Raw genomic sequence first — 27,606 nt, forward strand, 5'->3', positions numbered from 1 at the left:
TGTCCTTTTGGTGGTGAAAAGCAGAAAGGCAGGAGGCATGTGAAATCCCCTTGGCTGAATGAGGAACACCTTGCTGTGCCCTGCTGTAGTGGACGATTTCCCAGCCTGATCCCACGCTGCCCACAGAAGGGTTCCGATGCCTAAAGGGCACGTTCACCTGGGCATGTCCCTTCCTTTGGTCTCCATGCTACTGGGGACACTGCTGTCACCCCTGACCGTGTTAAGGGTAACAGAGAAGGAAGCAAAGTGTCACTGAGGCTGGCTGGCCTTGGGGAGAGGTGATTGGAACTCCAGCACAGCCCAGTTAGCATCCCTTCCACTTGCCTGCCATAGACTGTGCTGTGACCTCCACCAAGCCTTGAGATTTTTGTGTAGCAGAGAGCTGAGCACAGTTTGAGTCGTGATATTTGTTTTATTGCAGTCATGTTATTTTGCTGCCTTTGGAGGTTGGGTGGAGGTGGGAAAAGGGGAACATCCCACCACCCTATTCCCCGGCTGCCTTCAGGGTGGCAGTCAGTGCCCGTGTCCGCGTTTCCAGGGTCAAGTCTCCCTCTGCCTCTGCGTGTGTGCGCTTTCCTTTGGGTGGTGGTTTCCCCTTCGCTTTGCCTCTTGCTTGCAGCCGTAGCAGAACGAGAAGGCGGTGTGATTGGCTGCTGACTCCACATATCAGCCCCGGGAGCCGGGACTCCCACTGGCTCACACACGCACATTCGCGTACACACCCCACAAAAACTCACCCGGGCTGCGCCTGCACCAGTCAAAGCAGGGGACAAGCATCCAGCTGCAGGGAGAGCAACACCTTCACCTCTTGCCAAAAAACAACCTGCGCAGCAAGGGGAATAAGCCCCTTCACTGCCAGCACCGGGAAGGACGGGTGGTTTATACCGTGGCGCTTTCCTCCACCCACTTTTTTTTCTTTTGCTTGTTTTATTTTTTTTCCTCTCTCCTAAAAGAGGAAACCCCGTCTGCGATTTTTAACGCGTCCCCATCTGCGCTCGTGGCCGCCGGGGTTTGCATCTTGCCGAAGCAAACTTCGCTGGGGGTCTCGGTCTCGCTTGTCTGCCTGCCGGCCGGGGCAAACGGGACGAAAGGGACTGCGGAGCCCGTGCAGCCGGGTCGGAGAAGTAGGATGGCGGCATTGACCCGCTGGGTGCTGTGCCTGTGCCTGGGCTGGGGCTGCCTGTGTCTGCCGCCGGGAGACGTGCTGAAGGCTCGCTGGGTCGAGCTGCAGCGTCGCCCTGCCACGGGAGGAGTACGGGGCGGCCGGGCGAGAGCCGCGGCAGGTGACTACGGCCTGGGGCAGCAGCAGGACCGGCTGCAGCCGCGGGACAAGGTCTCGGAGCACATGCTGCGGCTCTACGACCAGTACAGCGGCAGCCGCGGGGGGCGGGCGGCGGCACCGCGGCCCCAGGACCCGTCGGGGCTGCCCAGACTGCACCCGCGCCAGGGCAACACGGTGCGTGGATTCCGCCCGCTGGGAGCAGGTGAGTCCCGGGGCCGAGCAGGGGTGGGCAGCGGGGTGCCATGCGGGTGAGGAGGGGCTTGCTGCGGGGGCCGAGTGGGACCGCGGTCCTTCGGCGACCCCGGAGAATTGCCCGTGTCTCCTTGGCCATGCGAGGACGGTACAGCGGGGCCGGGAGCCGGTAGACCCGGCTACGGGTGCGCCTCCGCAACAGAAGGAAGATCTCTCGGCTGGGAGACCTTGGCTGCTGTGCAGACCAAGCGAGATTTCGGAAGCAGCTCGCTTTCAGGTGAAACTGTGAGGGCAAATAAATAGGCTTCAGTTCTGCAAAAAGGAAGGTCATGGTCTGTCGGTATGCGTGTGAGTAGTGCCAGTCCTGAGCAGCAGCTCTCTCCTTCAGCAGATCTGTGTTATTGACCAGGGAACTTGACGTGGGGAAAAAGATGACAAAAGGATAAGCAAGGCTATGCTTCCTGCAGCAGCAGTCTTGCATTTTAGGATATAATGTTTATATTGTCTCCCATATTTTAATTACTGGTTTCTCTCTTTAACTCTGTATGCAGCGTCTCTGCCATATGGTATCTGAGCACCATATGAGGGAAGTGGAGTAATTAACATATCCTCTCTGGAGTCTCCTTTTATCACTGTTTTGCATGTTTAGCTTCTGTTGAAACCAAGGGCTGATTTGCATGTGAGCAATAACATGACCTGACAATCCTTTAGATTATCTACAGAATACTCCTTTTGAGATGTTGATTACAGTACTGGTAACTAGAGGCAATGACAAATGAGTTTAGTTAAAGCAAAATTTGTGCATGGTAAATATTGCATCTCAGCATCTTTGGCAGTGGCATTTAGATCTCTGCATGATTATAGACTGGCGTGCTCAGGTAGATTTATGAAAATGTAAAATCATTTTATATAAAGGGAGGAGGCTTGTGTTTAACATGGCAGCATCCCAAAAGAACTGTGTCCTAGCTGAAAGAGAAGATGGCACTGTCTTATTGCTGCATCCCCAGCTCCACTGTTCTGCTTTTTGTGCATTTGACCTCTGCAAGGGTTAAGCAAAAATGTCAGAGCCCAAACATGACCCTTACTGGGAATATATTTCCCAAGTCCACTGCATCCCAAAAACTCACTGCTTGTACGATAACTACTGTGCCATTCATGTCAGCCTGATTTGCCAGTCTCTTATTTTTCATCACACTAGTGGGTTTACCTAGCAGCTTTTTCAGAGACAAGCATCTAGCAGTTAAACTGAGTTTTGTCTGGGAGTTTGTGACCTGCGTTGGTTCCTTCCTTTCCCAGAAAACTAAGAGCTGGGTGCCAGACCTTCTTTAGGTTTCTTTGCGAGTTGTTACTTCTGATTCTTTAAAGGCAACCATGTCTGTTATAGGATAGCTCTGCACAGAGATCAAATACCATAAATAATTGAATAGCTTTGACGTGCTAGGATTCAGCCCTACAAACACTCTCCATCACATGTTACTGCAAGTATTTCTGCCTATGAGAGAGGCTTTAGAAGGTTAAAGAAGGTTCAGAAGGTTTTGGAGGATGAAGAGTGGGGACTCCCCAGGTGCTACTCCTACAGAGGAACTCTGTTGTATTTCTAATGTGACCTTTTTTTGCAATAAGAAGTCTAATGTACATTGCTTTGTTCTGAAATAAACAGTTCCCTCACTGAAGGAGCAGAAGACACAATCCTAAAATAAAAAGGGCAGGAGGAAGCTATAATCCCAACAGAGTGATATTTGCTCCTTTAAGCATATCTGATTAAAGATATTTATTGTTCTAAACCTAGAAGGCCTTTGGTTCAAATCCCATCTCTGTGGTCTTTTATTACATTTATACTGTCACTTGACGTTGGGTGGTAGCAGTCCTATAAACACACTTGTTTACTAATCCCTTTCCTCCTCTGCCAATACTTTCACAGTTCAAGTGCCCAAGTAATAAACTGGAAGTGGTTATAAGTTTCCTGACACTTCTATAAGTATTTCTGCAAAATATTTAACTAAGTAGCTGTTGTCCTTCTCTCCCTGTAGGCGGCAGAAGCTCATTTGTGTGGTTATTGATGGCAGAAAAGTGCATTTCCATAAAACCCTTAGATCAAATGTTCCTTAAGGCAGTGGGGGCAGTGAAAAGGCTTTTCTCTGGTTTCTGACTGTTCCCTTGCACCTGACTGCCTGGCCAGCCCTGAGATGGGAGCAGCTCATCCACAGTATTTCCCTTTCGAGGTGATTTGTTTCTAGTTCCTCTGCTCTGACTGTTGCACTCCTCAGCTTCCCCTTGTCCTTAATGTGACTGCATCAGTTAAATTAATCAATTATGTTCCTGTTACTCCTTCAGCTCCTTATGCCAGCCACTTTAGGAGACAACTTTTTATGTGTGATGAGCAGAACTTGCTTGAGAATCTGCTAATTTCTCCTACACCTAAAACAAGAGGCCTTGAAGGAAATCTTTAGTGATTTCCTTTGCAGTTTAACCATACATTTTGCAATGTAACTATATTATTTTCAGGAGACGACCAGTTTATTTTCTGAAACACAACTTTCAAATGTGACTGTGAAACCTTTCGGTCGTGCTTTTGCCCTGGAGGGCTTCTGGCTGTTCTGCAGCACATGGGAAAGGCCTTTCCTGGTTAACTTACCCAACACGTTTTTGGGGCCCTGTAAGAGTGTCGTGTGATGAGACCAAGTACTGACAGGATTTGGTGAAACTCATCCCTGTTTCTAGTCTAAGAAGCAGTATTGCATGTGGCAGCTGCTGTCTTGCAATGGACAGCCAGCAAGAAAAAACTAAGACATGATTAATCATAAGATGCATCTTAACAACTGCTAAATGCAAGTTTCTCTTTCTGTGGCTCAGTCCTGTGAAGGGTTAGGATGAGAGCTTCAGCCCTGCATGAACACCTCTGAAGTTTCTGCCCCACACTGCCCTGAAATCTCACACACCAGATTTCACAATTAGGCTGGATTATTAGTGGTTTGTTGTTTGGGCTGGGGTTTTTGGCCTTTGATTTTGATGAATGTTCATGTGATCTTCCATTTGGGCAAATTTGCTTTCCATTAATCTTGCTAAATTATCTCAAAACATAATTGTTCAGTCTGAGTCACTCAAAAAAGTAACCTTCAATGCCCATGACAAAGCTGAAAGGAACCCTAGGCTCCGAATCCACTCCAAGTGAAGGATATATATAATTCACAATATATCCAGTTACATTCTAGCACTGTTCTCCATCATTGATATAACAGTTCTAATTTATTTCTGCATATTTGAGTCAAAGGATATTCAGCTTGTGATGTCTGTGACAGCTGGGTCATTGCTGCGGGATGTTTCTGGGTTTACACTAGCAGCCCTTGCCTGGCTTAGCCCAGGTCTCAGAGCGAGCCCTACTTAAGTAAAAATCCTAAAACAGCGCCTTTTCCGGTTCTTTGCCTGGAGGTACCAGAACAGTGAGTGGTTTTCCATTCCCTATGACTCTAAAATGAAAGCTGGGAAGGTCAGATGATGCGTGAGTTAGAGCCAAACACTCTGACTGTTCTGACAAGCATGCTCAAACTGTAACTGAGTCGGTGCATCAGTTTCTGCACACAACCATTATTTTCTTTTGCCAGTTAGTGAAACCACTGGAGGACCAGACCTCCAGCTGATAAAAACCCACTTACCTTCAGTGCTTCCCATAGAGGTGTGTTGATCTGCAACTTCTGACGCTCTCCATCTGGAAGAAAGATACAGCCTGGAATAAATAAAAGAGAATGGAAACATAAAAGCCTCAAACACTAAACTTTCAGTTCCCTTTTGAAAATACTTTTAATCATATTATTGGTAAAGGAACATGTCTTCCAAATGAGTCATCCAAAGAACTTAACTTCAATTGGAAGGTCCTTCTAATGATGTTATAGTAAAGCTATAGAGTCAGAAATTACTTTAAACTCTTTTTTTATTGACTGAATCTCAAGTAATTTTAGGTATTACACCTGCCCCTGGGCCAATTCTTGTGGTTTAAGAACTATGTTCTCCTGCTTTTCAAAATGCCTTTCTTTCCTTTGTTGCGGTATGAAGTGCCCACGCAAACAGGGGAACCAAGTACTGCACAGGGAAACCAGCTAGTCACCAGCCGCCATCAGCCTGTGAAAACCAGTACAGGCCAAATTCTACCCTTTTTCAGCTCGAGTAACAACATTAAGTCCTTTGTAATGAGAGCTTTAAAAGCATTCAGGCAGGAGACAGTGAGAGTGTGGGTTGTTGTTGTTGGTTGGGGTTTTTTTGTTTGGTTTTGGTTTGGGTTTTGTTTGTTTTTCTTTCCTGTACCCCTATAAATAAAATGCAAGCAGCAGCACCCTGGTGATTTTTAGGCAGAAGGAACTTGAAAACCACTCAGCTATGATTTGGACAGGCTGGACTCAAATCTGCAAGCCTTGTCTAAGCCAAATGGTCAGGATCTGTAGGTTTGGCCTCTCAGGATCAGAAACAGCCTTTTAATTTTCTGGCTTCTGTAACTACCTGTCTTGCTGTGCTGTCATGCAAGCAGATGAACTGTGTACTCACAGTCCCCACTCAGTCACAGTTTCTATAGCACGTCTTTCCATGTGAAGAATTCTGGCCTCAAGGGGACAGGCTGTGCACAAGTTGGTTGGTTTTCACAGAGCCGACCAACTGCCACCAGCTGAAGTGGAATTAATCATGATTGTGAGAAGAGTCAGCTTTTTGTGTTCCCCTTCTCAGATTTGTGTACTTTAGTGATGCAACCTCCTTATTTGGTCAGCTTATGCTAGCTTTGGGTTTGAAATGATGTTTTGTTTTTGGACCTGCTGTCATCTTTCTGCTTAAAATATATAGAAGAGAGATCATTTACCCACTGTGCAGCACATTTATGATATGCAATGTGCTTATTTGTGCTTTTCATGTCCTGCAATCCTGAGATCCTGAGCATGTACCATCACTGTTTCTTGAAGGTTATTACTTAAGTAGCTGATAGCTTTAATTGGTGGTGGATTTTTATTTTTTTATATCTGGTGGATTTTAACTTTTTTATATCAAGTTACTAGCTGCTATAACCTTATCTGCTTTGCTAAAAGAATTAATAAAACCAGTTTGGCATCAAGTTCTGTGCTTTTTAAAAAGAGGGAACCAGATGCTGTATTTTTCCTTTGCAAAATACTCAACTTGGTAAGGGGTGAAGCGGCAATCAAGAGCGAAAGACTTGGAAAAAAAGAAATAATCTGGCTTCCAAATTCGTGTTCCCATTCTGGATCTAGTTCGTGTTTCCAGCTCTGAGTGAACTTTTGTAGCTGGACTATGAACCATGAAAACAAAGTTTTACAACAGAAACATTGATATATTCTTGACTGTGCAGTGGCACAAGGGCTCTCCTTTAATATCTTATTTAAATTATGGCTAATGATGACTATAAATAGTCCTCATTATTGCATCCTTTTTCACCCATGGGATAGATTTGGCAGTCCATAAAAACGTCAGTGCATCCTTTATAAAGGTAAAACCACCACATGTTAGCGGGCTTGTTCCAGCTTACTGATGCCTGGAAATGCCCATTTTAACATGAGTATGTTCATGCCGATGATGTCAGTCTCCACAGACTTACTGCTTTTTCTTAAAATGTCTTTGTAATGCCAGTAATAGGCAATCCATACAGCTGTGTACTATTGCAGGAAGGCAAGGAAGATTCTGTGAGATTCAGTGAGTACAAGTACTTCAGTTGCAGTGCTAAGAGCTGGGTTGCTTTCTCGTCTGAACTATCAGTAAATAAGCTGACATCTCTAATACCCCATACCTTGAGTGATGGCACACCCTGACTTGGTGTCTGGGTCACAACCACCTGTGTGATATAGTAAGGCATTTCTGCTTTAGGCCTAGAGTGCCTTGCGTCTCCCCCACACCAGGAAAGCTTTGCTGTCACTTGCGCAGGAGACTGGGGAAGTGACACTGGCCCAGTGCAAGCTTTGCCATGGTACTATTGGGGTCTGGGTTTCATTCAATTAAGCACACAGATGAATAATGACTTGCAGATGTGCTGAGGAGGCAAATAAAGCTGTAGCCTATCCATTTAACTGCATGCACCTTCCTAATTATATTCTACATGAATACCAGTAATGAAATGTTCTCCCTGTGAAGTACCTTTCTGTCCAGCTCATGGCTGCTGCACCAAAGCTCTACACTGTATAAGTGAGAAATACAAAAAATGCAGTGATGGTGTGTCTTACCTATTACAGTTCAAAAGAGCTGTCATGCAGAGGTTCATCTTTAAAATTCCTCATCAGACTGGCAGCAACATACAAAGGGGAGCAGAGATAGTCATTAAAATCTGGCCTCAGAGTATCTGGAAAGTAGCAGCGTATTCCTTGCGTATATCTCTGTTCCATGTAACTTTCCTTTGTTTCCTCTTAAATCTTCTCCTTCTTACATGCCTTGTTGCTGAGGTGTCTTCCTGCACTTTCTATTTTTTACTACAAGAGAGTGAAGCTGAGTAAGCAGAACTCACTTTAAGAAACAACTAAAAGCGTACTTCAAGTAGTGGTGCTCTGACAGAAACCTGCTGCTCACAGAGCTGGGAAGTACATACAGTGAGCCAGGAAGTTACTGCTGTTCAAATAATACTGACTTGCCATTGAATTGCCTTGTATACTGCTGTGAATGTGAGGTTTACCAAGTACAGCTGCTCAGGGATAGCAGGCAGAATTTTGCCAGGCAGTAAGGTGGTGGATCTGACTGTGAGTTTCCTCCAGCAGCTGCCTGCAGTGCAAGGACACCCAGGGTTCATAAGATCTTCCTACCACTGCTGTATCCTGAGAGCCAGCCCAGGCAGAGGGCAGCCTCCCATCCAGCATTGCTCTGAGGGGTCATATTTGCTGAAATATGAGATACTTGTATATGTCTGCAACAGGCCATTTCTTGTCTAGGCAACCAGTGGAAAGAAAGCTGCTGCAAAGCTGCTGTTTTCACTGATTTTGTTTGATATGTGAAGTATAAGAAAAAAAGCTATTGTGATGCCCTGATCTTCTAGGGCATAGGTTTCTAGGCCTGTGTTTTACTTCCTTTAACATGCAAAGTTGACGTTATACTTCTAGACCAAATAGAAGACTTTGTTGCAAGTAGATCTAGTTATGTTTAAGTCTTTTTATAGAGGACAAACTGTCTGGAGGCTTTAGCTGGGCTTAGTCAGCCTGGCTCTTTCCACTGGCTGCTAAGCACTTGTGGATGGACTTCACCCTGCAGTTTGGCCCCCTCCTCCCTTGTATTTAAAATGGAGCTATTGATAGCAGCATCCTAGGAAATACCACTTAATGAACATCTACAAAGTATTAAAGGTAGTTACATTGACAAGGTATTAAAGCAATACCTAGGTTTGGCTTGGGTTTTTGTTTGGGATTCTTTGGGCCTAGCAAGGGGGGAAATCAGTCAATCAAACAGTCTATATGAGGAGTTATCAGTGTAAGTAATTATAAGGACTAAATCCTCAGCTCACATCAGTCAGTAAAACTTCACTGGTGTCAGCAGAGCAAGCTGGATGAGGCTCATGGAAAGCTTCCCACATTACAATAAAATATTGCTGAATGCTACTAAATACCTCCTGACATTGGTTAAAAGTTTAAGCTATGCTCCTGATGTTGGCTAATAGTTTAAATTATGTTATTGTGAGGACAGATTTTTGTCAAGTTCTGTCCTCTGGGCTTAAGGACTAAGTTTCACCTAAATGGAATTAAATTGTCCCAAGGAAAAGGTGTGTGTGTAGACATTTCAAAGCTGAATCTTCCTTTATGTGTTTGTCATTTTTCAGGGTAATTGCTAGTCTGAGGAATGCTGCTTTCAGTGCATTGCTCACATCCAAGCGTTAGGTATTACTGTCACACAAAGGATGTATTTGACATAGTGTTCTAAGTTGTGACAGAAACCCAAGTCACACAGTTGGGTTCTTCTGAGCCAGAACCCAGCAAATCCATAGACATCTGTGCTGGCCACTCGTAAGTGGTTTCAAGATGATTTTGCAGACTGAACGAGCTGAAAATCCTTGAGCGGTTTGATTTTGGAGGTCATTCAGTGAGAAAATAGCACCACCTACTGCAAGTACTTTGTCTTTGGTGTAGAGTTAAATACTAAGGGTGGCTTCTTGAGTTTTGCTTTTAATCTAAAGTATATATTCCTCCTGTGTCTGTTTCACGCCATCTAGAGTTTCTTCATAAACAAAAGCAGCTTGGTTTGTGTTCCACTACAATATGCAGTTTAGAAAAGGCAGTATTTGGTAACTGGAATTCTTACTAAAAAATAAAAATCAAAACCTGTCATTCAACGTATAAGAGTGATTCAAATAATAACTTCCTTAACAGGTGCTCAGGAGACATAATAAATTCTGGTTTCTACAACTAATGTACTTAGTGCTCTGCCAAATTACATATTAACTTTATTATATTAGAGATTACAAATGCAGCAGAGGTCAGGTCCTTATGTGTGCTTAGTACAAACACAATAAATAGCTGGTTTTGGCTTGAGGAATTAAAAGTAGGATCAAAATTGAAGAAAATCTAGTTCCCCAAGCATGAGTGATAGCTAGAAATTGGATAGCTTGGGTACATTAGTTTTCAGCTGTTGGGACCTTACCTATCAGAGCCTATGTTAACCACCATCAGCTTGGGCTGAATGTGTAAACAAGGGTGTCTTGCATAAATGATTTCGCCTTTTTTTTTTTTCTGTTTCACTGAGAAAAGTGTATGTTGTCTTTTCCTTAATTTAATTGAGCAATGCATGTAATATATTGGGGAGAAGGGTTCTATCTTTCTACTGAGACTGATTCCTGCTTTTTTAATGTGTTGGTAAGAATATAGGTTAGAAAAAAAAAAAGTTTAGAAAAAGAGGCCACTTAGATTGTTGGGGTGGGGATGGAGATGCAGTGGGTCCAGTGTTTTGCTGGACTTCACAGAATCATAGAATGTTAGGGATTGGAAGGGACCTCAGAAGGTCCTCTAGTCCAATCCCCCTGCCAGAGCAGAAACGCCTAGATGAGGTTACACAGGAAGATGTCCATACGGGTTTTGAATGTCTCCAGAGAAGGAGACTCCATAGCCTCCCTGGGTAGCCTGTTCCAGTGCTCTGTTACCCTCACTGAGAAGAAGTTTCTTCTCATATTTAAGAGGAACCTCCTGTGTTCCAGTTTGTATCCATTGCCCCTTGTCCTATCGTTGGTTGTCAGTGAGAAGAGCCTGGCTCCATCCTCGTGACACTCACCCTTTACATATTTATAAACATTAATGAGGTCACCCCTCCGTCTCCTCCAAGCTAAAGAGACCCAGCTCCCTCAGCCTTTCCTCATAAAGGAGATGCTCTACTCCCTTAATCATCTTCGTGACTCTGCGCTGGACTCTCTCCAGCAGTTCCCTGTCCTTCTTGAACTGAGGGGCCCAGAACTGGACACAATATTCCAGACGTGGTCTCACCAGGGCAGAGTAGAGGGGAAGGAGAACCTCTCTCGACCTACTAACCAACCCCTTTCTAATACCCGCCAGGATGCCATTGGCCTTCCTGGCCACAAGGGCACAGTGCTGGCTTATGGTCATCCTGCTGTCCACCAGGACCGCCAGGTCCCTTTCCCCTACACTGCTCCCTAATAGGTCGTTCCCCAACTTATACTGGAACCTGGGGTTGTTCCTACCCAGACTTATCTGAATAGCATTAGCAGTTGTGGTATCAGTCCCTGGAAGCACAGAATGTCACTGAGAACATAAAGCTGTCAAAATACATGAAAGATCAGTATTGGAAATTATTTGGTTTTGCTTGGGTGGAGGACTTATTACAAGGTTTTGTGGGTGGAAGCTGGGAGGCTGTTTGACCCTAGTCCACAGGCATGTCTATGCTTGTCATTGCTTGGAATAAAAAAAAAATAAATAAAAAACACAAACACGCACACAAAAACCTAAAACCAACAAAAAGTCCCCACTGTAAACTATAACTTCAGCCTCAGGAGAGGGTTTTGACATACCGTGATGTCAAATAAGCATTTACCTCTGTGTTCCCTTTTTCTCCTAATGTGTTGGGTTGTTTCCAGCCCTTTTGGGGGCTGTAGAACATAACTTTGCTTAAATATATTTGACTTTTCCATACAGCCCGGTTTTATAGCTCTCAATGGCATGCTAACATTTGGATCTATATTTTTCCCACTCTGTAGGACAGGCGTAACTACAGTCCAACCAGGAAATTTTAAAACAAAACATAAACCTTACCCCCAAGCCTTTCTCTTGCACCCTATCGGGGATTAAAGTAGTCAGCCGTATGTTTTCACAGATCAGCCTGAGTTAGGAGAGTGTCTTTGTGTTTGTGCAAGATACCTGTGATTAGGTTGACTTCTCTAATTCCACAGCTGTGGAAACCTCACTGTCCACCGCATCCCTCCTAAATTGATACAGTAATGCCCCAGTCTTGCAGAAGTATTGTCCTTGGTTTGTTTCCATCTGCACTGGAGCAAATTGGTGAATTTTGCCACCACCACCACACTCCCCCACCACCACAAAAAATGGCATTTTGGGTTGGCTTTCTTTTGCTTTTGGGGGTTGCTCTAGTACTGCCCACCTACCTTCAGTAATATTAGTAAATGCTTTCTGACTGTCATGAAAATTGATGACATGTCCTTGGTGGAATGACTAAATCTATCCAGTGTAATTGAAGCAGTCCTGAACCTGATTATTCTAGAGGGAAACTTCTGTTGTGATTAGTGTCTGACTTAGCCAAAAGACTGTCAGACAAGCTTGTGGGTCTTTAGCTTATGGTCAATTGTCTGTTTCTCCAGACCTGACATCCAAACACTAAAAATGATCAAACAGTGATTCTATCCTGGTGTTTCTTCTCCCCATGTCTTCAGAGGCAAGCCACATTCCTTCTTTTTGTGCAAGACTGTTGTCAATAACTTTATTAATTTTTTTCTTTGCCCATCTCTTAACTGTGCTGTTGTGAAGGACTCTGGGTCATGAAGACGCAGTTGCGCATGCAAAGGTCACTGGCCACTCAAGGGGCCAGTAGGTTGGTCTTATTTTAATGGAAGAGCAGTTAATATCAAGAGGAAATGTCCTTTGTAACACAAGATTTCAATTTGGCTTTTCATGTAGCTTTTGAAATATGTAGTACTTTCTACGTTTGCTTGCCTGTTTTGCATCCTGATGTATATAAGTAGTTGAACCAAATGTTAAATGATTTTGGCTCCCTCTTTAATAGTCTCTGACAACTTTAGAAGCTAAGAGGAAATTCCACCCAAGCCCTAAAGCCTGTCTTGTAGCTGAGGCCTGGATCATAGAGTGGAGCAGAGTGGAAGATTTAAAGGAAGCAGCCAGGCCTTTTTTTGCATTGAACAGTCTTGGGAATCAGAGCTCAAGTGACTTAACTGGCAGTACACTTGAAAGCCTGTGGCAACACTGAAAATCATGTCCCACTTGAATCCAGGCTTTTCCTCTTACTCACTGCCACATTGAGCCTCTACTCGTAGGGATACAAATCTTGTTTTTCTGACTGAGGCTGTGACTCAACAGTATAATGGAAGTATACAGACAATCCGGTGCCTAGTGAAGCTAATGGGATCCTTTCTCCAGGTTCAGCTAGGTCTGAGCAAAGGCACGGTTCAGTGCCATTGATATTCTGTTCATGTCTGAATAGTCTTGGACAAAGAAAGACAACTCTTTAGTCAGGACAGGGCAGCCATAATCACCTAAGTGCATTTTGAGAGGGAGGGGGCTTGGAAATGTTACAAAAAGAGGAAAACAAAAGAGCGAAATCTTACTTAATTTTCTGGATGATAGATACAGTCCTTAGTGCATCTCTTATCAGGCTGTGTTTCTGTGACCTAGTTTGTTTCCCGAAGTCAGGGGAGTAGTAGTAAATGTATACGTATTTCTGTATGGAGATAGGTAGTACAAGGAAACCAGATTGAAAGTGTGTGGTTTACAATCACCAGCTTATCTATTTGTTTATTATTCTGAATAGTGGCCTAAACTTGTTCCCACAGCACTGGGTGAAAATTTTTCATTAACTTAATGTGTAATCTGGAAAGCAATGCACTTGGTCCTTTTGGTTTCTATAACATTTTGAAATTTCCATATTCTTATGTAAATATTTATTCTTCTAGGGAGCCCTGAAAGCCAGGAGATGTATGTTTTTAACTTGACGTCACTTACCAAGTCTGAAAATATCTTGTCAGCTTCGGTGTATTATTATATTGGTGGTCTGCTCAATGCTCAGTGGAACTGTTCCCAACCCAGACGCTGTTCCCATCACAGGCCCAGGAAACCTGAAATTCAGATACATCTTTCAGTTTGGACCTTTCCTTCTTTTGGGAACCAGACTCGGAGCCTGGGACATTTTCTAATAAATGTCTCCGCTGCTTACCAGGATGGCCTTTCCTGGCAGTGGAAGGATATCACTCAGCTGCTATATGAAGCAAAGGAAAGCAATGAGCTCCTGATCAGCATCAAAATGGATCTGACCAGCCATCACCCTTGGAAAAGGGCAGCTTCTCACTATGAACCCTACATTCTGATTTATGCCAATGACTCTGCTATTTCAGAACCAGAGAGTGTTGTCTCTAGTTTGCAAGGCCACCGTAATCCTCTGGCAATGGTCATTCCCAAGCCACAAAACCATGTGAGGAGCAGCTTTGGGAAGCGACGGCGAAAACGCTCCACAAATGTCCTGTTGCCATTGCAGAATAATGAGCTACCAGGAGCCGAGTACCAGTACAATGAGGAGGATAGATGGGAAGACAGAAAACCCTACAAAACCTTTCAGCCACAGTTAGCAGAGACGGCAAAGAGTAAGAAAAAGCAGAGGAAGAATCATCACCGGAAGAGCCAAACTCTCCAGTTCGATGAGCAAACACTGAAGGCAGCAAGGAGGAAGCAGTGGAATGAACCAAGGTATTGCGCCCGACGCTATCTCAAGGTGGATTTTGCAGACATTGGCTGGAGCGAATGGATTATTTCCCCAAAATCCTTTGATGCCTATTACTGCTCAGGGGAATGCCAATTCCCTATTCCAAAGGTACAGTCTCTGTTGATTATTTCACACTGTGTATGTTACTGTAAACTATGTGTTTTCTCTCCTACATAAGTAAAACACAGCTGGTCACCTGTTACATATTGGGATATAGTAAATAAGTGATGTCTTGTGCTGAAAGGAGTAGTGGTTTGGAACAGCTACTGAAAAGACAGGCTTGTAAAGATAATTTAAAAAATCCTACATCGTATTAGTTTTTTTGTCCAGAACCCAAATTACCGTAAAATATTTCCTGAATAGTGTTAATGCTGTGTGAACATGTTGTTAACCTGTTTAATAAACATAATATAGGCCAGACCCAGAAAATTGCTTATTAGACAGTAGTTGTTATGCCATGAAGGAGTCTCTGCGGCCAGACCCACACTGGGGTCAGTCAACATATCATGTGCTAGGAAAAATGTGTGCCTTGGGCAGCATTACTGTCACAATGACAGAGAGACACTGTGGAGCTATAGGAGTGGTTGGGATGCTCTAAGTTGAAGCAAAAGAGTCAAATTAATCATTTCTATGACAGACCAGGTAGATCCAAAAGCAGTAGATCCTGACCAACTGTCTTGTGAAATATCCTCTGGTTATTATGAGATTGTTGCATCTGAGTAGCCAGAAAGGGTGATGTTCTCCTAGCCCCATGACTTAGGTGTATGAACTCAGTGCCTTAAAATCAAATGCCCAACATCATTATTAGCAGCATATGTACCCCCCTGGAGTCTACCAAAACCTGAAAAGAGGATGTGGTATTTAAGGCTGGCCTAAAATGAGGGCTATGCACAAATAATGCCCACAGGAAATTTCAGTAAAGGTAGGGCTTTTGGTCTCACTGTTACCTCGTGTTCAAGAGTCTTCAAGCTTTGGCAGTTAGTTCCAGAATTAATGTGGAATTTCAGTGGCTTAGGGATCCAAGGGAGTCACTGTTTGAAAATGACATGTGGAGAAATGTAGCAAAGGTGATGGAGGTGAAAGCAAGGAATCTGACGAGGGCAGGAGTCTCTGAAGGAGATACATGACTACCTCAAACTGCAATGGCAGGCTCTCAGGTTTTGGATTGAAGGAAAAAAACTGAAAGGGAACAGGAAGAGATAGAGTCATTACTTTTGAATAAATTGCATCAGGCCTTTTACTCTATTGTTGAATGGAACTTTGCTCTTTCATAAAAATAATTCAGTGTACAGGTTAGAAATTTGTAAAGTGCTGGACCTGGACTTCTTCCATTATACCTTTAAGGACACATAAATTATAAAAAATCCTGCTGTATCCCTCTGCTTGAGACTGGGACAGCATTTCCACTTGCAGCTTTAGTTATAAAAACTTCATTCTAAGCATAAAGGGGTGTTGCTCTGATTTTTTTTAAGAGAAAACAGTACATGATAGTTAAACCAGAAGAGTTAAAGTATTTCAGTTCAAAGGAGTCAAAAAAAAAAAGTGTCTTCAGTTCAGCCAATCCTGACCCCTAAAATATTCTTCATTTCTTCATTTCTTCATTTGAATTGAAATGCCTGCTATGGGCTTCTGTCAGTATTACAGAAGAAACAAATAAAAGAGTAAAGTATGCATCAGACAATAAGTGGTTCTCCTGGAGAACAATTCCTCAAGAGTTCCTCCGTATTTCTAATGATACGGGAAAAAAATGTGTAGCAGCTCCTTAGAAAGGCTTCAGGGTGTCTTAAGTTCTAAAGAGTTTAGGTTCCCATTTGTTAAGGTTATTGTGTTTGGCTCTCAAAGAAATAAATTGTAGTTGAGATGCTTATGAAATTGGGTCACAACAAACCCATGCAACCCTACAGGCTTGGGGAAGAGTGGCTGGAACGCTCCCTCATGGAAGAGGACCTGGGAGTGTTGGTGGACAGCAGCCGAATATGAGCCAGCAGTGTGCCCAGGTGGCCAAAATGCCAACAGCATCCTGTTTTGTATCAGAACTACTATGGCCAGCAGGACCAGGGAAGTGATTGTGCCCTGTACTTGGTGCTGGTGAGGCCACACCTGAAATCCTGTGTTCAGTTTTGAGCCTTTCAGTACAAGAAAGACACTGAGGTGCTGGAGCAACTTCAGAGAAGGGCAATGAAGCTGGTGAGGGGCCTGGAGCACAAGTGTCATGAGGAGCAGTTGAGGGAACTGGGGCTGTTTAGCCTGGAGAAAAGGAGGCTGAGGGAAGACCTTATTGCTCTCTACAACTACCTGAAAGGAGGCTGTAGCATGGAAGGTGTTGGTCTCTTCTCCCAGGTAACACGTGATAAGACAAGAGGAAATGGCCTCAAGTTGTGCCAGGGGAGGTTTAGATTTGATATTAGGAAAAATTTCTTCATGGAAAGGGTTGTCAAGCCCTGCAACAGGCTGCCCATGGAGGTGGTTGAATAACACTGTAGGTGTTTAAAAGATGTATATGTGAGCTTCCTGGGGACATGGTTTAGTGGTCGACTTGGCAGTGTTAGGTTAATGGTTGGGCTCCATGATCTTAAAGGTCTTTTCCAACCAGAATGATTCTGTGAACTCCCAGGATCTGATATTTGCTAGGGAATAACCATTTCAAACCAGTTACTAAATTCCCTAATTTTTTTTTTTTTTTTTTCATTTGCCAAACGTACAAAATAAGTTTCTACCTTCTGAGGCAGAAAGGGCTTGAAGAAAAGCTCTTTTTAATAGGCAATACATACCATGTATTTCAGGGTTAACCAATGCCTGAAGACTGGGAAGAACCCCCCTTTGTCTGTAAGAGGGTCTGGATCAAACCTAAAAATGCTCAGTACTGTGCATGCTCAAGAGCAAACAAGGCTTTCTCAAAAATAGTTTTGAATGCAGTGGTTTTAGAAGCCTTGTTACTGGTCTCTCCTTAATCTGACTGAAACCTAATCCTGCCTAGAGCTGATGGGGAATACCCAGTTTAAGACAGAAAGCAAGTCTCTCTTTAAAAATCCATATGAGACTTTGAGAACGTGGATTCTCCATTAACAAAAAGCATAATGTATCTTCTTGAAGATAAAGAAACTTTCAGAAAGCACAAGTAGAGGGGCAATAAAGAAGCACTGTAATAAAAAGGTTCATATTCGTTACACAGAGCTTTTGTTAGCACCTGCACCTGGAAAATCCCTAACATGTTCCATAAACTCAGGGCTTAATTCCCAGAATACTTTCCAGAGTGAATTTCTGGAAAGAAACACGATGTGCCATACAAATGCTCCAGCAAGTAAAATGTAAAAATATGAGTTTAGTACCAGTGGTTCTGAAGAGGCAAAATTAAGTTTAATTGAAGTTTAAACTTATGTTTGACACTCTGAGGCATGACAAGGGGGTACAAATGGTGCATACAGCTGAAGGGTAGCTAACAGGTATTGCTTGGGTGAAAAAGGAGTTCCAGGTTTATCTGTGAGTTGCCTGTCTTTAGCTAATTCCCCTGAGGTATTACATTACGCATCAAAAGAACTTCTAACATAAAGCCAAATTTATTTCCGCCAAATTCAGGTTCTGCTTTCCTGCAAATAATAGCATTGGCCTCTAATACATTGTGGTTTAACTCCATCTTCTCAAATAAGTAGACTTGTAGTATTGGCTACTATCATGGTAACTAAGCCTAGCAATCTGAAAGAAGCGTGATTCTTCCTCCTCTTCACCCCTGTGTTCTGCCTGGGATAGGAATGTACACACAATCCGAAGTGGTCCCTGTCCTGGAAAAAGCTTATAGTAGAAAAAGGTGAGAAATAAACAGGAGGGATTGATAGGCAAATAAAACACAGGGTTTAGCTGACTTTGACATGAAGCAGAAGGTCTGATTGCTATGAACTAAGCACAGGCCTACAGTGCCATAACCAGGATACCAGTTTTCTTCTGAAAATTCCTACTAGCTTGATTGGGTGAAGAATATAGCAGCAGAGCATTATAGTTAGACACTGTGAAGCTGATTATTTGTTGCCATGTACTGCAAAGAGCGCTAGTTTATTAAGAGAGCAGGTCACTGAAAGCCATAATGAGTCTGGTTCCCTAAAAGGAATTGGTAGATTTCTGTCCATGTTGAATTGAAATTGTTGCTTTTGTGTGCTTTTTTAATCACAAAACCCAAAGTCATGTTGTTTTCCGAAGAGAATGAAAAGCTAAATTATATAAAAAGGTGAAGCGAGCATTTTGTAGAGCCATGTGTCATTCTTGAGCCATGCATAATATCTGGTGCTACTAATAAGACCATGTTTGCAAAATGATACTATAACCATCAGGCAATAACAAACTAATCTGTGCCTATGGGTATATAAAATTCCCTTGCTGAGGGTGAGCTCCTAAAGTTGATGTGTTGAGTAATTTAAGAACAGATGTGCCTCTTCCTGCTCCCTTTCCACCTTCAAATTTGCTAGCCCTACCATTTCCCTGGTTTAAATTAGCTGGTTTGACTGCTGTCAAACCCACGTGTTGGGCTTGCATAATACCGCAGAGCATACAGGCCAGGCAGACCTTCTCCCAGGTCAGGAAGGAATGCTCATAAGTGACATCATTTGCCCTGTTTCTAATACACCTCTAATGAAATTGAACAGGGCAGCAAATCTCCCAAGGATACATGCAGCTTAGCAGGTGCAGCCTTAGCCACAGCTGGACTCATTCACAGATTTGGCAGTTTGGAGTTAGCTCAGCTTTTTTTCCCTCCTGCTGCTCCTCTCCTCCTTCCCTGCTTCTCCCCTCCTAAAAGGAAATCTTTGCCTGCTTTTCATTAGCATGTGCTTAACAGAGCGTAGGCAGCCTGGGGCAATGACCTAACTCACCCCCCTTGTGCAGGGCATTATGCCAGTTCAGTACTCCAAGGTAGATTTTGGTTTTCTGAGAAGCACACGCCTTCGGATTTTACTCCAGTCACAGTTAAATTTCCATGGCAGAAGCAGCTGGTTATCTTCAAAATTGCATCTTAAGGGCCAGTGACTGTATTCAAGACAGACTTCAAATCAGTACGGAGGATGTCCTGTATTGTAAAATACTCTTATCAAATAGAGATGATTCTTTTATCATACAATGACAGAATGTAGCCAGGCTATTTCCACTGATATCAGAGGCAATACTTGAAATCAGTTCTGTACAATTTAGTGTTTTAGTGTTTCTAGTAGTACAGATTCCATGTCTGAAGTGAAGCATTTCCAATGAGACTTTAACATATTATATTCTGAGACCAGAATATTCCAGTACTGTTGGCAATGGGAAACAGTGTCTCAATAGATGTTTTACCTTTTGATAGCTGATCAGCAGGCTTAGATCTATTTGTCTCCCAATTATTTTTGTGGAGAATGATGCACTGCAACGTAGCAAGGAAACGAGCCTGGATGCTACCAGAGCTTTCACTTCCTTTTGCGGGCAGAAGTTATACAGAAATGTGGATTGTATACTAATCTAAGACATTTTTTAAATCCATATGATCTACTGCTGATGAGTATAGGTACCACTGAATTATAAACAAACAGAAATGTCTGTCTTGAGATTAGCTACCTAGACTGAGAGTAATGTCTTTGTAACCATGCTGGGAAACCCATAGCCCTTAAGAGGATGGTGCAACAAGCTTTGCGTTTCTACTTTACACAGAATATCACCACACCCCTGCATCTCATTCATCTGATAAGCTACGATCGTAAACTTAAACAGCGACTGAGGCAAAAGATCAGGGTCTGAGTAACATTTGTGTTTAAAATGGACTTGGATCCTGAGTATACTTGAGAAATTTCTGAGGCTCACGCAGGATAAACAGAAGCAACTGATGTGCAGGACTGGCACCATTTGTTGCTCAGTCTTCCTGCGTGCAAAGTAGATTCGTCATTAAATGGAGAAAAAAACTTTCAAATTATGTCTAACAGGTAAATAAAGAATAGCTGAATGCTCCCCAGTGAATCCTTTTCAATTGTGTCAAAAGGTTCCAGTTCTCTTGAGTCTAGTTTCAATAGCATGATATGGCAAAAGTCCTTTCTGATTCATGTGTTGGAATTCAAGGAACAGCTGTCTCCATGAGGAAGAAGAAAAATACAGTTGGCATTAGTCATGAGCTAGGTTGCTGTAAGTAGGGACAGGTTAGACATCTATGTGTATTGCCAGCAGAATTGGAAGCAGTTACTCCTAAATGTACTAACATGCTACAGAAATGCTAGAAGGGCCCAGAATCTTAGAGTTATTCCTATGCTTTTTGCATACAAAGACTTACACCTCAGGCAGTTAGATATCTAACCCTTAAGACTGATTTTCCCAAAAGCAAATCACCTCTCATCGCAGCAAAACTTCGAACTGGAAATTTGGCCCAAATGAGCTTTTTGCGTATATTTCTCACTGACATCTGAGTATATTTAACTATGTGATTCCCAGGTTCTACGTGTAAGAAGAACTCTAAAAAGCGTCATTAAAATTTCACTCTTACAAAAGCAAAAGTCTTTGCCTAAAAACTGTATCTTCTGCATTTTTCATGCTCAGCTGTCTTTCATACAGATACTTGGATTTGGAAGGGTTTGGGGGGTTCAGAGGAGAAATGTAATATATTAATTTTTAATTTCTATAAATACATTTTTAAATTTTATGAGTGTATTAATATATGTTGGGATTTTTAACAAATACAGTTATCCCAGTGGGTAGGTCCACTCTTTGTTCATATCAAGCCAAAATGTGTTTCTATTTACATGAGGATAAATCCAGGAAACATTGTCTTTTGGAGCAAAATTTCACCTTAATATGAGGTACAACTGACATCAGATTTGGGGGTTCAATTATTCAGAATGTCACTGATGATGTATAATATATTGGAGGGTTTTAACAAATGATGAGAATGACACAGATGAGAAGTGATTTGTCATGGAAGAATGAGCAAAACAACCTAACCTTGCATGAGAACAAACTGGAACAATTAGCATCATGGTGTAAAGTACTTCTGTTCTCTCATCTCTACATATTTTATCTACATTTGTTTTTCCCAGTGCACTCACATGCCACCAGTCAAACTTCCCAGCCTACAAGTTATGTTTATTTTGCTTCTGTAATGACTCAGCCTGATGGCACTTCAACTGCTTCGGTGCCAGACATACAAGTTTTAAGACTAGATTGCAGCTCACATGTAGCTTAATAGAGTCAGAAGAGACTACCTTGACCTGTAGGTATCTAGCTGCAAAGTCTGCTACCTGGGCATTTTCCTTGGAAGGCACGTCCCATGAAGAGCCTGAGGCCCTGTGTCCAGCAGGATGCTCTAGCTCAAAGTAGTGTAGCAACAGGGGCATCCAGTGGCCAAAAAAACTGGACCAGATTTGCATTCCCTGCTGCTGGCTCGGGGCACCTATGGTGACAGCTGGAAATGGTTGAGTAGAAGACAGATTTTTACAGCTAGTCAGCTGTGGAGTCTCCAGTGGGCCCTTCCTCAAGAAAAAAGTTTGTTCTAGGGTATGCAGGTCCATGCTAACATGGGTGCAGTTACATTTTCTGCTTTATCTTTCTCATGCAGGCCTTGAAGCCATCCAACCATGCCACCATCCAGAGCATAGTGAGAGCCGTTGGGGTCATCCCGGGTATTCCCGAGCCTTGCTGCGTTCCTGACAAAATGTCTTCTCTTAGTATCTTATTTTTTGATGAAAATAAAAATGTGGTTCTTAAGGTGTACCCAAACATGACAGTGGAATCCTGTGCATGCAGATAACATCTCAGGAGACCCTTTAGAAATGCTGAAGTGATCACTTGCTGTTTTGTGGGGTTTTTTTTCATGTCTACCTTTTGTTTGCACTGCCAATGCATTTCCTTTGGACAAAAAAAAAAAAAAAAAAAAAAAATCAAACAAAGAGGATCGAAATGGAATGGATTCTAAATAGCAATTCCAAGGAAAAAGAATATGAACTTAATTCATCTCTGAATTTAACCAAGATGTAAGTTTTGACAATGGGGACTGTTTCTGTTGAAATTGAGAGTTGGAAGAGGAATTTACAGAAGACTCTTTAAGATTTTTGAGACTGACAGAAGGACATACTGTTCTATTTTTGTACAAGATTTTGGAAACAGCAGTAGCTGTTAATTCTTGTCTCTGTTCTTATGGTGACTTAATGGAGAGGGAGGTTAGAAATGTACTATTATTCATGTTAAAGCTAAGCTTTCTGCCTTAGGTTATTGAGTACTGCAGTAAGTAAGGAAAACAAATCTGACATTCTGAAAGTGTTAGATAATCCAACTTAGATATAGACCTATTTCCTTGGTATGACATGTCACTGATTGCATGTGTGTATTCATTTTCATTAACATATTCTTCATAATTCATCTTATTAGATGTTAGTGCCATTGGTCTGAAGAACACAAAATGCATTACTACTGCATGCAAAATTGTGGTATCTCAAAAGGAAAGACTTTTCATGCCACTGTGGAAACTCAGCAGGCTAAGTGTATGCAGGTATCACTCTTAGTGAAGTGGCAAAGCGACCTGTTCGTAACAGATATTCTAGAACATAGTTGCAGATAATCAGAGTAAGTTATGGTAGTTGATTCCTGACGTGAAATTATTTGGTGCATAATTCTTATCTGTCGGCCTTCACTGTAATTATTTGATCAAAACTGGCTCTATTTGGTGAGTTTTGATTGTTACATTAATCAGATAGTAGCTTTTTTTTACCTCTATCAATTTACTTCTACTCTGAAAATCAAATTTGTTGTACCTATGTTGCCAATTTAAGATTTCTTACCAGCAGGTTTTGCACAATAAAAACGTAAAACATTTTTCAATTAGTTTATCCACCAGAAAAATTCATTTGAGAAACAGCAAGCAGGGGAAAAAAAAAATCTATGAATCTCAGACACAGCTGCAAAATTTAATTCTGTTATGGAGTAGATGTTCACAGCAGTACTTTAGACAGAAACCTGGTTTCATTTCCAGCAACACGATCTACAGAGGATGATGTTTTTTAAAGCACTTTTGGTATGTAAGAGCAATGTTTAAGTTTGTACTAAGAGTAAACATTGAACAACCTTTTCCATAAGTTATCTACGTAACTGACTCTCTGAAATAGCGTATTTAAAGGGCAAATACTCATAAAGAATAGGTTAATTCCCCATTGTCGTGAGGGTTGAATTCTCTACTTTGGAATCAGCAGTCCACAGTCTACTGAGGGTGACAACAATGTTCTTCTATAAATGCCTTGTTGCAGCTTCATAGCTGTTTGAGGCTAATTTAAACACTTGTAATTGCTTTTTGTATTTGATCAGTGGTGCTGTTGTGTTTACCAGTCTGAGTTATGTGCATGTGCAATGCTCTAAGACGTGTGGAGGTATAACAGGTATCCAAGGGATCCTTTCAGCAATCACTTTTAAGCTACACTAAGTCTCAGTGGAAGCTGACAGAAGTTTAACTTAGAAAAAAGAACACAGATTAGTCTCAAATGCGAGTTACGCTTGCGGCTCTTCCCTTGCCCTGCTTGAGCAGCATACCCTTGCAGTCATATTCCCAAAGAGTACAACTTAATACTTTTTTATTGGCTCCAATTAAACAACACTAATTAGCACAGCTATCTGACCTGATGGCTGTATGTTAGGATTCTAAGAGCTCTGTAGCAGCGTATTGCATATTGGAGCAGAACCACCATCAAAACCAAGTATTAAGTGTGAAGCTGTGTACATTTAGATCAAGGATCAATTGATCCACTTCCATATGCAGGAGGTCAGACACTGTATGGAAATCAGATGGACTTAAAAACTGGAGGAAAAAGCTGTGCCTTTCTCTTGGCTTTAAGGATGGTCAGAAGTAGTGATGTGCACAAGCTGCTAGTACCTTTTAATTCATTGGTCCACTGCTGGGACATTAGGACACGTGAGGGATGCTGCTGGGCTAAGCTGGAGGCAGGCTCAGGTTTTCAGTAGACATTAGGCTCTACAAGCAAAAACAGATGCAGTAGTTTCAGATAGTTGTCTTTTGTAAGAGGCGCACAGATAAATCCATTGTTTACACAATTCGGCCTGGCAGTGGCTACTGTTAAAAACCACACAAGCTCAAACAATAAACCTAACTAAATCTAATCTTCAATTTGTAGAGGGCTTGTTGCAAAATAGATTCCGTAGAGCTTGGCAAGACAACCTGGGCTTTGTGCCAATATGTCCCATTTCTTTATTCAGGCTGAGCTAGTTGGTTATGACTAGTAACACTCCATCGCCAAAGTAATTTCCTTTACAGCATCTTGCATGCTCTTGGAGTGCGTACCTCTTATCCTCAGTAGAGAGATGGGAGCTGCTCAGTAGCCCTCAAGGGTGAGATTTCTCCCCACATCACCCTGTGTTAGGATTACAGCATATTCCTTTTTTAGAATAGCACCAGGCTGCACCTTCCTGAATACAGTGCAGAGTGGAAAATACCTCACAGCATTCTAACTCCCCATGGGAGGACTGAGGGCTCATCACACTGCAAACAAGACTGCTGCCTTTGAGAAGGGCAGTCAGTCCCCCAGGAAAATGCTGGGGGAACTGGGAGCCCACAAGGTAAGGAGATGCTGAGCCCCAGCATCCTGCTTGCTGGAGACGAACTGGAGTGGCTGGCTCTTGGGCAGAAGGCCAAGACTGAGCCTAGCTCAGCTCAGTCTGTGAACAGGGTCTGCCACAAGTAGTGCCAGGAACAGGGCTCCTCAGAGGAAAATGCAGAGGTCAGATGAGCCCTGGCCCACCCCTTGAATGGTAGCAGAGTTAATAAGAATAGGGTGTTGGCAACCAAGCTTCCCAACTTGTGCACTCCAAAACAGAGGCGCTCACTAAATATAGGTGTTTCCCCAGCACAGCAGTCTGGGGCAACCACGCTGAGTCACTCTTTGGGACTGAAGCCGAGTTCAAAGCTATAGGTAATGCTTTCCAGCGCTGTTATGAGACACCCTGGAAATGATCTTAAAAGCATCACTCAAAAACAAGCATGAATATGTTATGCTTGGTTTTCACTGAGATACAGCCAGACTTCGTTGTTGACTGTATCATGCAGAATAGGTACAATCTTCCAAGTAAAATGTGATCTGCCTCTTCCAACTCTACACTGAGTGTTATCTTCAGTTAACCAATCGGTTATACAAGTGAGACAACTTGTTTTGCATTTGTATTTTTAAAGGAAACTTTCTAAATAAAGCCATGTCTGGCATCAATAATTTATTAATCATATAGATAATGACTTCTGTATATAACTTTGTATTAGTAGGGTCTTCAAAATAATTTCCAACTAGTGTTATTAATCACCATTTTAATCTCAAATCAGCATGGGGGGCTTTTCGCACCTGTTCTGTTTTTTGATATACTATTAATCAATAAATGGCTCTGCTTCCCATCTAATTCTATAGTATCTAATGCCTGTGCATTATTTTTATGGCTGGCTCAAAAGATAGGCAGGAGAATGTCTCAAGCTACTCAAGCTTTCTTATCAGATAGGCTCTTCTGGGACCGAAGTCCCCAATGAAGAGCAGACTGTGAGGAGGACACTGCAGAAAGCTCTGGAAAAATCCCACTCTTTGAGGCTGAATAGGGAACCTCATGGTAAATGTTCAAAATACAGAGTGCAAACTAAAGCTTATTTATCCTGCAGTGCGACACCTTGACCCAGGAGAACTGCCGGCCAGAAGCCATGACACCTCCCCTGAAAAGGGTTACAAGGCAGGCTCTGTTTTTCCCTTTGTCTGAGGGCCCCCAAACTTGCAAGGAGCAGAGCACCTTTCATGAGGTGCCAAGCAGCCCTGGGGTTGCAAATCATGATGCTTCACTGCAGGGCTGGCCCAAAACCTTTGAATGTTCATCTCTGAGGAGATGCTCAGCAGTTTGCAGGAGACTGATATTTTGTTTAGCAACCCATTTCTCCTTGTAAAAACAGCCTTTGTAAATGATTTCTGTTGAAAGGTTAATGTTTGTACAGACAATGTCAATTTTTTAGAAAAAATTAAATTACCCAAAAAAAAAGAAAAGGTATTTTGTATATGGAAATAAACTTTTACAGATGCTTTTAATTTATTTTATATCTGTGCCCAATGTGTCCTTTTAATGTTTTATTCTTTATACACTACCGTTTTCTCTGTCATTGCAAAGATGAAACGTTAGGACCATAGTCAAGTTCACAAGGACAGGTCACAGCCACACCATGAAGGGCATGTTTCACTACTGATGTATTAGCTTGCCTGATTTGTATTTCTTTCCCTTCAATAATGGGAAATTTTTACTATGAACTCTGGAAAAAGTATAAAATAAAATCATTTGTTACATGAAAACTCATTTTTTTCTGTGTGTGGTATTCAGGTCTTTCCAAGAACATTAAATCTTCACTCTTTCTGTGTTCAGTACTCTGGAAATGCATCCATCTCAAGTGCTCATTTGCAAAGACAATTCAAACAGAAATCGTGTTTATAGAGCAAAGTACATAGTGGCTGGGGAGTGGGTACTATGGATTCAGTTAAAGGTTAGCTATATGACAGTAATATGCCACCAAGGTTATTGGACCTGACCCAAGGCCCAAGGTGTCAGTGGATTTCTGTCCATTTTCTTTACTGAATTTTCATTCCAGACCACAAAAATAGTGCAGAAATTTCAAAGGCAGCCCTAATGGCTTTCTTGATGTGGATGGAACCCAAGGCTGTTTTGTTAAAACCGAGAAGCAAAGTTATTCCTGCAGTTTTTCTGCATATAGCACGCTGGTACAAACTGAAACACGTAATGGGTGCTCTCCTGATTTCCCTCTGGTCTAGCAAAATGAGGGTGGTGGGCTGGGCACAACATCCTCAAGGCTTTGGATTATTAGTACTTTTTCCAGAGATTTACACATGTGCTTTCCTCTTTTGCAGCTTGGAGAGCTATTCCAAGCTTACCTTGTGTTTTGATCCCTGCCTGTTAAAGCAATGTTAGTTATTAACAAAGAGAGGCTTACAGTCCATGGTAAATCTGAACTCCGTCACTACACAAAACCACAAGAAGCGTGGCTGCATTGAGAGGACCCAAGCAGGGCTTGCTTACTGGTAATCCTTCAGAAATTAAACTTTCCATATCAAAACACTAACTCCCTCCGTCTCAACAAAGTTCAGGCTTGTTATCTGACATGTGTTTCAAAGGATGCAAAGAAATAGGACTTCATTGTACAAAGCTTATATTTTATCTTGCCATGTAGAATTTTCGTGAGGTCTTTATGAAAACAT

At 42.4% G+C, this 27,606-nt stretch overlaps 1 protein-coding gene and 1 long non-coding RNA gene across 2 annotated transcripts in view; one reads left to right on the plus strand and one right to left on the minus strand.

Moving 5' to 3' along the window:
- Positions 1 to 495: 495 nt before the first annotated feature.
- On the plus strand, positions 496 to 26,688 carry BMP3 (bone morphogenetic protein 3). Its single transcript, XM_065061712.1, has 3 exons — positions 496 to 1,484; positions 13,581 to 14,491; positions 21,936 to 26,688. The coding sequence occupies exons 1-3, from the start codon at positions 1,130 to 1,132 to the stop codon at positions 22,125 to 22,127; spliced, it is 1,458 nt and encodes a 485-aa protein (XP_064917784.1). The 5' UTR covers positions 496 to 1,129; the 3' UTR covers positions 22,128 to 26,688.
- Positions 1,507 to 27,606, minus strand: part of LOC110359813 (uncharacterized) — a 31,081-nt gene continuing 4,981 nt past the window's right edge. The window contains exons 3-6 of the long non-coding RNA XR_010472355.1: positions 13,630 to 13,742; positions 7,684 to 7,926; positions 5,128 to 5,180; positions 1,507 to 1,887 (exon numbers count right to left, since the gene is read on the minus strand). This is a non-coding gene — a long non-coding RNA (uncharacterized LOC110359813). The remainder of the gene's footprint in view (positions 1,888 to 5,127; positions 5,181 to 7,683; positions 7,927 to 13,629; positions 13,743 to 27,606) is intronic.

This window comes from Columba livia, chromosome 4 (assembly GCF_036013475.1).
Source record: "Columba livia isolate bColLiv1 breed racing homer chromosome 4, bColLiv1.pat.W.v2, whole genome shotgun sequence".
Classification (NCBI taxonomy): Eukaryota; Metazoa; Chordata; class Aves; order Columbiformes; family Columbidae; genus Columba; species Columba livia.